At 38.4% G+C, this 13,507-nt stretch overlaps 1 protein-coding gene across 1 annotated transcript in view; it reads right to left on the reverse strand.

Moving 5' to 3' along the window:
- Positions 1 to 1,121: 1,121 nt before the first annotated feature.
- Fam83b (family with sequence similarity 83 member B) overlaps positions 1,122 to 13,507 on the reverse strand; it is an 80,110-nt gene continuing 67,724 nt past the window's right edge. Inside the window, exon 5 of the mRNA XM_034508857.2 lies at positions 1,122 to 6,681. Coding sequence (XP_034364748.1) covers positions 4,377 to 6,681 — 2,305 coding nt within the window. The 3' untranslated portion in view covers positions 1,122 to 4,376. The remainder of the gene's footprint in view (positions 6,682 to 13,507) is intronic.

A 13,507-nucleotide genomic window follows, 5' to 3' on the forward strand; every position in this document is an offset into this window, starting at 1 on the left:
GATTTCAACTACCTTGTAATCCGATATGTCGGTTTTTTCCACCTATGAACTCTGAGTTTTAAGTAATTTTCAGATTGGGTTTTTTGATGCTGTAATATAGCTATACCTGTAGAACATTTATCCAAAACCAGATGTTAGCAACTTCTGTAAAAGCAAGTTACAAAAATTTCTTTTAAGAAAATTTCTGAATCTACAGAAAAAAATCACTTAAAGTAATTCATAGTAGAAATGAAAATAAAGAGGATAAATCATGCATCTTGTAGCCATGGAGACCCACTCTCACAATGCATCTAGGGTATTTCATTACTATGAGAATAGCTTACTGAACATAGACTCATGGAATGGCCTATAGCAACCAGGTTTCACATCTTTACTGCATCTTGCACTACTGAGGGCTGTAAGTGTACATGGTCGCTTTGGTGTATAGCAACATCTCTACATATATAAAATGTGTGTTGTAAATACTAGAAAATAGCATTTTTGGCTGCATGTTCAGTGACACATATACAGACATCCCAGTGTTGACCAAATGAATGTGTAAAGTGAACAGTACTATGACTAAGAATCTAAGACAGATACAGGGTTCCGTCAGAATGTCTTTATCAAAGGCATTATAGAAGTTTTATTTAACTATTTTCCATGTGTATGTGTGAGTTCATGTTTGTGGACATGTGTATGCATACAAGAGGATGTATGCATGTCCACATGGAGGCCAGAAGTTGACACTGTGCATCCCTAGATCAGTCTCTGCTTTACTTACCGAGGCAGAACCTCTGGTTCAGTCTAGAGCTCCTCAGCTGATCATGCCTAGCTATTCAGCTTGCCTGTGGAGCCTTCCCCAGGTTCTTTTCCTCCTGTATTAGGATTATACACATCACACTGCACCCTTCCTGCTTTTATGTGGGTATTGGGTATCTAAACTCTGACCCCCACATTGTGCAGCAAGTGCTTTATCCAATGATCCAGCTACTTGGACTCTGAGAAATATTTTTAATAAATTATCATCTAAATCCATGATTATAATTACTAAAGGGAAGAGTGCACTTGAGTGAGGAAATCTAACATATAGTGCTAAAAAAGAAACACTCAGCAATATAGTATTTGTACAAAATTATTTAATATTCATTTATTAACCAAAAAAGTCAATTTGGAAGAATATTTCTTTGTAGTATTACATGTATATAATAAGTTGACAAGTTGATTTGTTTATAAATTTTACCACTTCTGTTTTAAATATATCAGAACCCAACTTAAATTGTAATTTTTAAACATAATCCCACATTAATCACGAGTTTAGTTACTATAAAGCAATGATTCTACTTTAAACCCCTTAGTGAAAGGCACATTAAGAGACAACAAATATTCATAAAGCAAAAATACTGGTGGAATAATAGTGGCACAAAGATAGTTCTTGTGTAAAGGGAAGTTGGATGCTTCCAACATTCAGCTCCTGTTAGTCCTCACAGAGAGAAGACTGACACCATGGCCAGGCCGACAAGCTATGAGTGGAAGGAGATAAATATACTAGGAGAACTATCTTTTGTGCTATTCCAATGCCACCTGGCAAGAACCACTTAGAAATCATTCTGTTTCCTTGTGTTTCTTCTTATAAACGACAGCTCCACATAGAGGGAAATGTACATTGCTAAAATTTAATATCAAAATACATCTATGTAACATCTTTCCACCAATATCAATATTGGAAGTAAGAGAGAAAAAAAATATATTGCTTGAAATTACATCCACCAAACCTGGGCAGTATCTACTTATACTGTAACAGTGGTTACTTTTTTTTTTTTTTTTTTTTTGAAGTATTGTGTTTTCTCAGTCTTAACCAAGGAGAATTTCTCAATGAAGACATTTTGGAAAACTTTGTATACATTCAGACATAAGGGTGCTTCCAGAGGAAGACATTAGAGTAGGGAGATAATCAAAGAGACTGAGCATAAATCTCTTGTGAAAAAGCCTAAATTACCCAACAGGCAGATGAAATGAAGCACCCTTTACTCCCTGTTTCCCAAAGAAGAGCCCAGTGACAATTTAAAAGAATGTTTCTCCAAGCTAACCATATTTCAGCAATTATGGGAGTTACTGTATTAGGTGGTACTAAGCTTTTGCATATGAACCTCTGGTCCGTGTATGAGGAAACGTGTATTCTAAAAGCTTGTTTTAAAGTCAACGTTTCTATGAATTGGCTCTTTCCCATGATCAACTTTTTTATACTATTACTAATGTGGATGGATTCAAGTTCATCACACTTCTGTTTTCAACAGGCTCAGACCAGAGTCACAGAGCTTAAGATTTTCCTCAGTTATGATGGGAGATTATAAAGCTACTTTTGTAATGATGTAAAACTTAACATCTGAATTCTTACTCATGAGACAGTCTTTCTATATAGGTACTGCCATATTTCTGAAGGTTATAAGGGGAGGATGAACAAAAGGGTAAGGGGATTTAATACTTCAAAAATAGGTCCACAAAGCAAAGCAGACCAGCAGCCAGCCAGGCATGGATGCTGTACCACAACACAGCCTTGAGCTGAAACAGCCTACAGCATGGAGGGCCATGCATGTCTTGAAAAGTACACAACTTCTGTGCGGTGTGGTTTTATTTGAGTAGATGTCCTTTCTAAGATCATCGGGCTCCTTTCCCTACCTAGCTTTCCCTCCACGGTCTTTCCTTCCTCAAAGCCCCAGTGTTACAACTCATTCTAGGTTGCCTCTCTCTTGCTTTCATTGTCATGGGCCAGATCCCAATGGCAACAAAGCATGGTGAAACTCAATCTCACCTTACTATTCTAATTTTATCTATCACAATCACTTGGTCCCAGGGTGCCCTTGTTATCTGGTGACATTCAATTAAACTTTTCCTGGTTGACTCCCAGTTAGGAAGTAGATGCTTTCTTCATTTTTAATAGAGCAGGCATTGAGACAATCAGGACAGAATGCTAATGTCATGCAGAACTTGATACTTGAGAGCCATTGCTTATTAGTTGATGGAGCGTAAGTTTGTAGGGCATGACCTGGTTATAGTTAAGTACTCAGGAAATTCCATCCTTAAGTACTCTTCCATTCCATAGCCTCTCCTATCAGGATTTTTTAAGGTAAATGATTTCAACAACACAGACAATGAGATTTCATAGTACCAACTGAATATTGCTTGTTAAAACTAACAATATAGTATTCCGCATAGCAATCTTAAAAATATTAAATAAGATACTTGGAATATTTTTAAAGCACCCCATGCCTCTCACACTGTCTTTTGCTTCCTGAATTCTACATGCTGTGCATAATACAAATTCATGTTTCTGCAATGAAGAGTAAGCATTTTTGTTCCTTTATAAATGGCAAATGGTATCTTACGACCTGCACATAGCCAAACTAAAGTATGAAGATGCTTCCATCCAGGCTGGCTGTGTGACAGTGAGGGACTGGACCAAGTTCTCACTGGCACTATCTAACCCTCATGAGACAGTGTGTCACCACGCCACATCCAACCCAAGCTTTAAAAACATAAACAATTTTCAAACAAAATATTTCTGCATTGGCGTGTCAATGTAACACAAGTGTGGGCAGAATTTTACAGCTTTAGAAGGTTTTATAGATAGAAGGGGTGGGGGAAGGGACTCCCATAGGCTCTTCACTCACTTTAAATTTTAATTAAGAAATGACTACAAAAGATGGACAATATAAAGCAGAACACGACACAGTACCTACAGGTTAGAAAATAAAGCCTGTGTGTGCGTCTGCAACATACAAAGCTGACGCTTAATGCTGATGCTCGGAAGGGCAAACACACTGCGGGCTCAGTCAGCATGATAGCCTACAGAATTTAAACAATACTTTTTGTGTAGTGCTGCATAGGAAAGATAGTAAGACAAGACATGTTAAGTTATCCTATAGAATTTATCAACAAAAAGGCCTTGCTCTGTTTTTTCATGTCTCTGAAAATATGAAAATCAATCACAAAGGTATATAAAAAGCACCAGTGTTAAGTAATATGAACTGCTTTTAAATGAAGACGTTGGCATGAATGATAAAATCCCAACGGAGTCTCTCCGCTGAGGTTCCTTCCAATCAAACACAAGATTTTTTAGTAGATAGGAAACAATGAGGCCCATCTATTGCCATTTAAAAACAAATTTTTAATGTGTTTATTGGGATAGTCCTTTGTGGGGTAACCAAGCACAACTAATTTCAGCACAAAACAATAACTTTTCTCTGTATACTGCTATACATTTCCCCAGTTCTCATACAGAACACTCTTGGCATGGTACAAAAAAAAAAAAAAAAAAAAAAAAGTACAGAGTGTTCTTTGGGCAAATATTTACAGGGCATTCATTGTATATTTCAATTGCAATTTGAAATGGAAGTATTTCACTTGTTTTTGTGTATGAAGTTTCCAAACTTTTGCATAAGTCCTAGGAACTTGTTTTCATTGGGGGAGTATGAAGGATGAGCTCCAGTCTTATAATTCGGCATCGGGCTGGATCTGCCATAACCGCTGCCCATGGTTGTGGACTTGACTTCCGGACGGTTGACATGTGTATTTGTAACGCTGCTCGCAGGCTGAATAGAGCTCTCGATCTTACAAAATGGCTCGAATCGACTGTAAACTCGCTGGTTGGTTGAATGAGATCTCAGAAGCTCAATGGGCTTTAGCGCTGAAGAAGGGGCTGGCTGTCTGGCAGGGGTCATGACTGCACTGATCTCCTTGGAATCTCGGTATTGGATCTGTTCAGTATTAAATCTTGGGGCGGAGGCATCTCCAGCTCTCTCTGAAAGTCTTCTCTCAATGGGCCTTGGAGAAGGTGCTATTCTTCTATTTTCCTCTGCTTGGGAACTTATCCCTGGAGATGTGCTAACCGTTATGTCCTCCTTGCTCTTGTGGATGCTGCCTTGAGAATTTGACGAGGAGGAACGCTTTCTTCTGGGAGATGAATCAACTTTGGGCTCAGATTTTTTGGGCTTTTGATTCTCTTCACCCTCAGAAACCAAAGTGTCCGAGCTACTACACATTCTGTAAAACGCCGACGCCTTGTTTTTAGCCAGGTTTTCTCTCTTTTCTGGGGTGAGACTAAGTAAGGACCTTAATTTCTGAGACCCCTTTTTCAAAAAACTCGGGGAGGCTTTGCCGTCCTTTTTAGAATTAAGTTCTTTGTTGGCCTCTTCCTTATTTACATCAAGCAGAGCAGCAATGGAAATAGATTTGGTGGCAGAGGTACCTGGAGGGTCTCTCTTGACAACCTCGTCCTCACCTTCCTCTATGCTGTGGGTCACGTTGTGCATGCTTTTAGAACTCTTCAGCACATCCACCTTGGGTTTTTCTGGTTGTCGAATCCGATTTCTGGTAAGGGTACTATAAACATAATTCTTGCTATTTCCATGCTCTAAATTGACTTTTGAGTGGTCAAAGGATGGGAAACTCCTCCTTTTGAGTAGATTGTCATTTTGCTGATTTTTTGTGTTCTCCATCTGCTTATTGACACATAGGTTTGTATAGATACAGTTGTTTAATTCTGCTCGGCCATTTGTTCTTTGGTTTAAGACTTCTGGCTGCTTTTTGGGAACCTGTAAGCTGTGCATTTTTGGTTCCTCTGACTGTGTTGGGAGCTTGGAGATTGATTCGGGCAAAGGTTTTTCTGTCAAGAGCGGTGCATTTGTGGAACTATCTGGGACTTCCTTAGGTGTATCGCTTCCTTGAGAACCGATGATGGTGGAATTTGAGGAGCCAGTTGTACAGCTATTGACTTCTTTTTGTTCTGGTAAAGTTGGTTTAAACACAAACGAGGAGCGGAGCCTCGAATGAGTATAAAGTGCGTTGGCTTTCACGGTCTCGGGACTTTCATAGCCTTCAAATCTGTCACCCAGGGTGGAGCCATTTGAATCAGGTGGGGTTTCTGAATTATCGTTTAAGTACGATTCAATTCTCCAGCTCCGCAGGAAAGACTTTGTGGTGTTCTCCAGAGTTGGCATCCGTTGTTGTATAAAGCGGATATGATTATCTGTCCCGTTAAATGACCTGCGTACATTTGAATTCCTCTCTGCAAGATTTGTTGTTTTTCTCTGGGCAAGCCGATCAGCAAAACTCTGAGCAGGTATGTTTTGCTGGCTTCCTTGTCCTCCCCGTAATGAGGATGCCACACTGAGACTGTCCGAAGGCCTTCTCCAGCGTCCGGTAGCATTATTGGTCCGATTCATAGCTCTGTTGAGCAGCAGGTATGGTGTTGTTTCCGGTTGTTCCCCGGCATAACTATGCCTCTTCCAGTTTTCGTTGATCTGACTGGGTTGGAAGTGACGGATTGTACTCGAACCATTGAAGTTCGGAACAAAATGAGGCTTGTAGGCATGGTTTCTCATGCTGTGTTTGTCCTGCTCATTGAGTAGATATATCCCTCTGCCTTTGAAGTAACTAGAATCTATTTTATGAATTTGGTCTTGTCTGCCAAAAAGGTTTCTCTGGCTGGAAATGGAAGCTAATGAAGAAATGGCTCGCTGGTAAAAGCCATTCTCCCATAAGGCTTTGCCTGGCTTCACCCTCGCTGATTCTTCCTGAGCAAAAGAACTTGGGACAGAGGACCTGGCATAGAGTGTTCGAAATTCTTCATCAAATGATTCTACAAGTTGTCCTGTGATTATCTGAACCATGCTGAGATGAGCTTTTTCAAAGGACCACATGTAACTGAAAACAAAACAAAGAGAAACACTTAATTTTGTTCAGAGATTAATGACATCATAGACGTCATTGGAAAATGTCATTTAAAAATGACTAGAGAATGCTCATGCTTGGTTTTCTTGGTTAGCATATTTAGAATGTTTTAATAACTACATGCTTATAATAAGCACACATGCACACACACACACACACACACACACACACACACACACACACACACATCTTAAATACCAAAGCAACTTGACTTCCAATTCTAAGTCTATTCAAAATTTTTATACTATATTCCAAAAGCTGAAAGAAAAGCGGTTGTATATTTTGTAACTACATCTTCCAAGATAATATAATTATATATTTCAATCCAGTAGGATTAGAATGAAAAATGAGACTCTTGACTGGCCTCTGCAGAACAGGAGCCATATGATGCTGGGTCTACTTTCCTCATATCCAAATTGGAGACATGGGTAGCATCACTAATGTCCTAACATGTCATAATGCACAGAAAACGGTATTACTGCAGTTTGAGCCTCCATTCCTTCTGATCTTGTCTCTGTGGGTTATCCAGTGTAATTTGGGATGCAGAGAGCAATTGTGGGCTGCTTCCTCAGTCACTCATGGATGGACTGCACTATATTCAGTCTACACAAGATTATGATGCTCTTCATAAAACATGTTATTTAAGATGCTGATCAAGATCTCTGGATATTTTACACAACTTCTATGAAATTGATGTTTGTAATGGTTTCACAGCGTTTTATTCAACTTTCAAGCCCTTTCCTACATAGTTTTAATGTGAGGGAAATCTTGAAGTTTCATATTAATATTTGATTTTAACTTTTGAACACATAAATTAAATAGAGTCACTTACTGGAAAAAAATTGTTAATATTTTTCATATCAAACAATATATACAACACTGGAGTTTATTGAAAAACCATTGAGACAAACACTCAATATACCAAATGAGTGTACTGTTTATATAGGAAAAATAAATACAAACATTTCTTAAATGCACTGAATAAAAATTAATAAAATATCACTAGTGAATTTGTCATTCTGATATGCCCAAGTTTTTAATGTTACATCTCATGAATTCATGGTGTGTGAAGACTGGGTACTCTTTAATGTGGGCCAGCAGGATGATGTCAGAGAAATGAAATGAGACTGAATAGTTAAAGACAATTTCTGGGCATGCCGACAGAAATGAAAAAATAAAAACAAATTAAAAAAATAAATTTTCAATCCAACTGAAGCTACGGATAAGGCAATGTCAGAAACAGAAAGCAGTAAATATGTAGTAAATTAGCAGGTATGTAGAATTCCCCAGAGTGGGAGTCAAAAAGTAGGAGTGGCAGTTTGTTTGGAAGAAACACAATAAAAAGCAGAGAAAGCAGTAACTGCCAGTCAGTCACTCAGACAGACAGACACACACACACACACACACACCACAACACACCAGAATATACTTACTTGGAATAAAAAAAAAATAGTATGAGGGACTTGAGAAGTGTGTACATAACTTTGAAAAGCCAAGGAAAGTTTGTTTGATTAGGAATTGCCCTCAAATTCAGATAAATTGTAACATAAAGAAAGGTTTGGGGATCTTTTTTTTTAGTAGTTGTCTGTAGTACACGCTTGAATGATCAGGGATTGAATTTACTATCAAGAGTAAAATGTTAGAATAAAGTATAACACCTAAGGTTATGAAATACAATAATCCCTAAGAGTTGAGTTTAGGAAACTGAGAATGTAGGATAACTGGGAAAAGTTTCCTTTAAAATGCTGCCATAAAATTGCAGGTTACAGTGAGGTATTCAGTTGAGTGTTTCAAAGGTGAATATGAAAGGACGAATGAGACATTTGAGCGCTGTGTGGAAGGACTCCTGTGCTTCTCTGTCACTATGGGTGAACTGTGTCATCTGTGAGGCATAAGGTGCAGATCTGCAGTACTGAGCTCCTCTGGATCTGTAGAATCAATGTCCAGTGTCTGCTTGCAACACTAACTAGCCTCACCAGACTTCTACATCCAGTTTGTGAGTCTCCATCCCATCTTCATTCTTCCCCAGACATGTCTTTGTTTGGGTCTTATTTGAGACAGTGATTTGAGCACAGTTTTAGGCAATCCATCCACACAAAGCTCTTTCTACTTCTATCTCTCTTCCAAGTATCCTTTCAGTGGTCCACACAAAGCAAGAAAGTGTCTGTTAGTTCTGGTTCCAAGAACTAACAGACATAAACAGGTTTTGCAGATATTGATTCTAAAAATTCTCACAATTCTGTGTCATCCAAGTCATTGTGTCATAAGCTAATTTGAATCTTAGTGGCTTCATTTTCGTATTTGTCAACTGATATAGCATGGAAGTCAATAAAGGATGGCTCGTGTCGTATTCCAACATAGGACTTTCTAACTTACCTAAAATCCAAATCCTTGCCTAGCCTTAGAGAATACTCTTATATGCTTTTATCTCATGATGGCCATGGGATCTTCTTGCCTCAATCTCTTCAATGCTAGGGTTGCTAGAGAGTACCACTATACCCAGCTTGTTTTTCTGGTTCTTCCTGGATAGTTTACCACTTGCCTAAGATGTTCAACCACACATTTTCCCCTTTCTGTCCCCAGATGTTTGCAGTTGCTCTTTCCTGGTAATACCGTCTTAGTCTTTGACTCACACCCTTTTAGAACTTTGCAACTATTGAATTCAAGGTACTTATCTGATCATTCATTACTTTAGTCCCCAGAGTCTTTCAATATCTCCTATTACTAACTGATGCTCCATAGTGTATGTTGATTTCGTTAATCATCTCTGTTGTTCATTAAAGGAAATTTTACCTCAGGTACCCTGTACAGCTTGTTGATATATCTATTCCCAGGTATGATGTTCTAAAGATACTTAAAGTTTTTAGTGAAAAAAAAAAGATAAAATAAGTGTATTTTCTTAAGTAAAAACACTAAAAGTTAGACATGTTTATATTGTCAGGCAATATATAAGGTTCCATTAAATATGTTATTGTATACATTGGTTTCATTTTCTTTCTTATGAACTGTTTAAAACATAGTAATTGGAACAAGGAAGGCCACAAATACATACCCCACTACACACACACACACACACACACACACACACAAAACCAAACAATACAATAAAAAGAATCCAAACTACTGGTGAAGTGGGAACTGCATGTATAAGTTGAATGCCAATAATAATGAAGCATGAAAGCCTGGTAGCTTAAGACACTATACTTAACTTCAGGTGGTAAGTCATGCTTGCAACCCTTATGATACCATACTCAACTTCAGGGAAGTCATACTTGCAAACCTTAGTGCTGGGAGGATGAGGAAGAAGTATTTTCATGATTTCTAGGGAGCTTAGATTACAAATTAAAATCCTATTTCAAAATAAAACAAAACAAAAAGAAAATATCTATAGGACATGAGAAAAGAAAGAAGAGAATTCAGACACATCCCTACAAAAAATGACAACAAAAGAACTCAGTTGAAAGAAATGCCAGCTTGCCCTGAAAACATGAAAACAGCAATGACCAAGGTAACTTCTTGCTAAGAATTTCATCTAACTCTCCAATCAAACACATAAATCAAAGGAATGGATAAAAATTCCAGACCCAAGCACTGTCTTTATTCACAACTCACTTTAGATCTAAGGACAGACACAAGCTAGAAAAAAAAAAAAGAATATGTTGAAGATGATGCCTAAGATAAAAGCCATCATAGTATCAGAGAAAACAAACTTTAAAGTCTGACAATTTATCAAAGACAAGTCATCAGATGATGGTCCAAGGGTCAATTTTAGTTTAGCAAGAAGATAATGTTTGTTGAAATTACAAGAATGCTCATTCATAATTAATGAGTAAAAATCATCATTCATAACAATTGTATTTATGAACCAGGTCTTTGAAGTATATTAAGCAAAATAGGACAGAATTTAAAGAGGGACTCAAATACAATAGCAGCTACTTTCAATAATGGATTTATAAATAGACAAGTTGAAAAACACTATGAAACAACAGGAATAACAGGAACATTCAGAACATGTAGAATGCACATTCTTCTCAGTGTCTATAAAAACACCTCCAAAACAGACCATCTTTAAACCAAAAACAAGTTTTAACAAGGAAAGGAAGACTTGAATGATGAAACTATCCTATCTGTATCTAAAGGATTCAGAGGGCCAGCAGAAAGAATAGAAACAGTCAACCTAGGGAAGTAGGAGGCAGGGGGAACCCTCCAGAATGCAACAGAGACCTGGGAGGTGAGAGACTCTCAGGACTCAAAGGGAGGAGGACCTTAGATGAAATGCCCGACAGTAAGGAGAGGTAACTTATAGAACCCACCTCCAGCAGGAAGACAGGGCATCAAATGAGGGAGGGGTTACCATCCCACAATTAAAAGTCTGACCCATAATTGTTCCTGTTTGAGAGAAATACAGGGATGGAAATGTAGAGAAGCTTGAGGAAAAGAAGGTCCAGTGACAGGCCCAAAGTGGGATCCAGCTCAAGGGGAGGCCCCAAGGCCTCATGCTACTACTGAGGCTATGGAGCGCTCACAGTAAGAGACCTAGCATGACTGCCCTCCAGAAGACCCAGCAAGCAGCCGAAAGAGTCAGATGCAGATATTTGTACTCAAATAATGGACAGAAGCTGCTGACCCCTGTGGTTGAATTAGGAAAAGGCTGAAAGAAGCTGAGGAGGAGGGCGACCCTGTCTGAGGACCAGTAGTCTCAATTAATTTGGACCCGAAGATCTCTCAAACACTAGACTACCAAAAAGGCAGATTTTACCAGCTGATATGAGGCCCTCAACACATACATAGCAGAGGACTGCTGGGTCCATGTTCAATCAGAGATGATGCACCTAACCCTCAAGAGACTGGAGACCCCAGAGACTTTAGAGGTCAGGTAGGGTGGGGGGTGGAGGTGGGAACAGCCTTGTGGAGACAGGGGTGGGTTGGAGGTATGGAATGTGGAAAAGTCAGAGCATGGTGGGGGCAGAATAAAATGTGGAGTGTAAAAAACAAAGAAGAAAGAAAGAAAGAAGGAAAGAAAGAAAGAGAGAGAGAGAGGGAAAGAAAGAGAGAGAGAGAGAGAGAGAGAGAGAGAGAGAGAGAGAGAGAGAAAGCTGATATCACATTTTTAAAAAGTATCCTTTCTGATAATAGTGGAGGAAATCAACGGCATGAGAAAAATTAGAAAAAATTTCTATCTTAAGTTGAGCTATAAATAAGCAATTCAGAGAAAGACAGATTTACAAAAAAGAAAGAAAGAAAAAAGAAAGGAAGGAAGGAAGGAAGGAAGAAAGAAAGAAGAAGAAAGAAAGAAAGAAAGAAAGAAAGAAAGAAAGAAAGAAAGAAAGAGAGAGAGATTTAGGAAAACATGGATCAAAGCCTCAGAAATATGGAGTGTGTTCCTGGCTTAGGTCCTGTTAGCCTAGATTGCATGTAACACGTTGCCAATCAGCATCTGGACATTTGGAAAAGTCATTCATATGCTGAAAAATGTGTGTAATCCACTATCAAACAAGAGAAATAAATAGAAGAGAAGGCAATGGATGGGCAAAACAAGCAGGCAAACAAAACAAACACACAAACAAAAACAAACAGAGCCACTGGAATGTCCTGAAAAGTCAGAGACAGGCTGACTGACTGTCAAAATGAGCTGGTGACTTACAAGATGACTTTTAGGCCAATGAAATATGCTGCTCAAAACATCCAAAAACAAAACAAATCCAGCACACACACACACACACACACACACACCCACCATAAAGGGTGGAAGGCACAGAAGAAAGAGAGGTATCCAAAGCTGTCCTTTGGCTTATGCATGCAAATGCACTGCACCTAACTTGCTAACACATGTGCACACACATGAAACAAAAATAAAATATTGATTCATTTTGGGAAGGAAAGTGAAACACTTCAACAGTGCTCAGTTCTAACCCAGTTTCAATAATGTAAACCTGGATTTCTCATGGAGGAAAAATTTGTGCTCATCCCCTCATGGAAGAGTGGGGGTGAGACCAGAAAGTGAACACCAGTGGGTGTAAATAGACCTTTGTCATCATAAGGAAACTGTAAGAGATAATAATGGAAATCCATGAATTGGAAAAAAGCAGTCTAGTAAGATTATTTAAGAGATGGAAATCAGTAGCATGAGACCTGGCCAAGAGAACTGAGAACCACACCTGGAGGCCAGGACCAAGGATAACTAAAGGTAGTAAACAACAATTACATTTGGACTGTATGTCTTTAATGTTATTTACATTTAAAAACCATACACAGGTATTTACTTGGGTTGAAAACACTTTCTCTTCCCCTGACACCATACGTCAGTCATAAACTATTGAGTATAGCTGTTAATTCACATACCAAAGGGGAGTTAAGAAGCTGGGTTCCTGGCAGTGGGCTAAAAAATAAAGACCATGGGATTCCAGTCGTAAAAGTATATTGGCTGATGAATTTCAAGTGTGACCATAATGCTTGATTATAAATAGAACCTTAGAGACACCGACTTTTGTGAACATCTTGTAAATTTTACATAGGTCATAATATTTAAAACTAAGTGTACAATAATTCATTTTCAGTGGGACTTAGAGAATCAGAGCTGTAACACCTGCACTGAGCAAGCAAAAACAGGGGACCTCAAGTGGAGGCCCTGTTTATAACGAACAAACAAAAAAATTTCTTCTGAATTTAATACATGTAAAATACCTTACAAATATCTTCAAAATACTGCTTACTATTTCAAGTGGGGATACTAAATTCAAAATGTTATTTGTATTCATTAACCAAAACACATGTGTTTTATTTCATCAGGATACAGCTA

The sequence above is a fragment of the Arvicanthis niloticus genome, chromosome 7 (assembly GCF_011762505.2).
Source record: "Arvicanthis niloticus isolate mArvNil1 chromosome 7, mArvNil1.pat.X, whole genome shotgun sequence".
Classification (NCBI taxonomy): Eukaryota; Metazoa; Chordata; class Mammalia; order Rodentia; family Muridae; genus Arvicanthis; species Arvicanthis niloticus.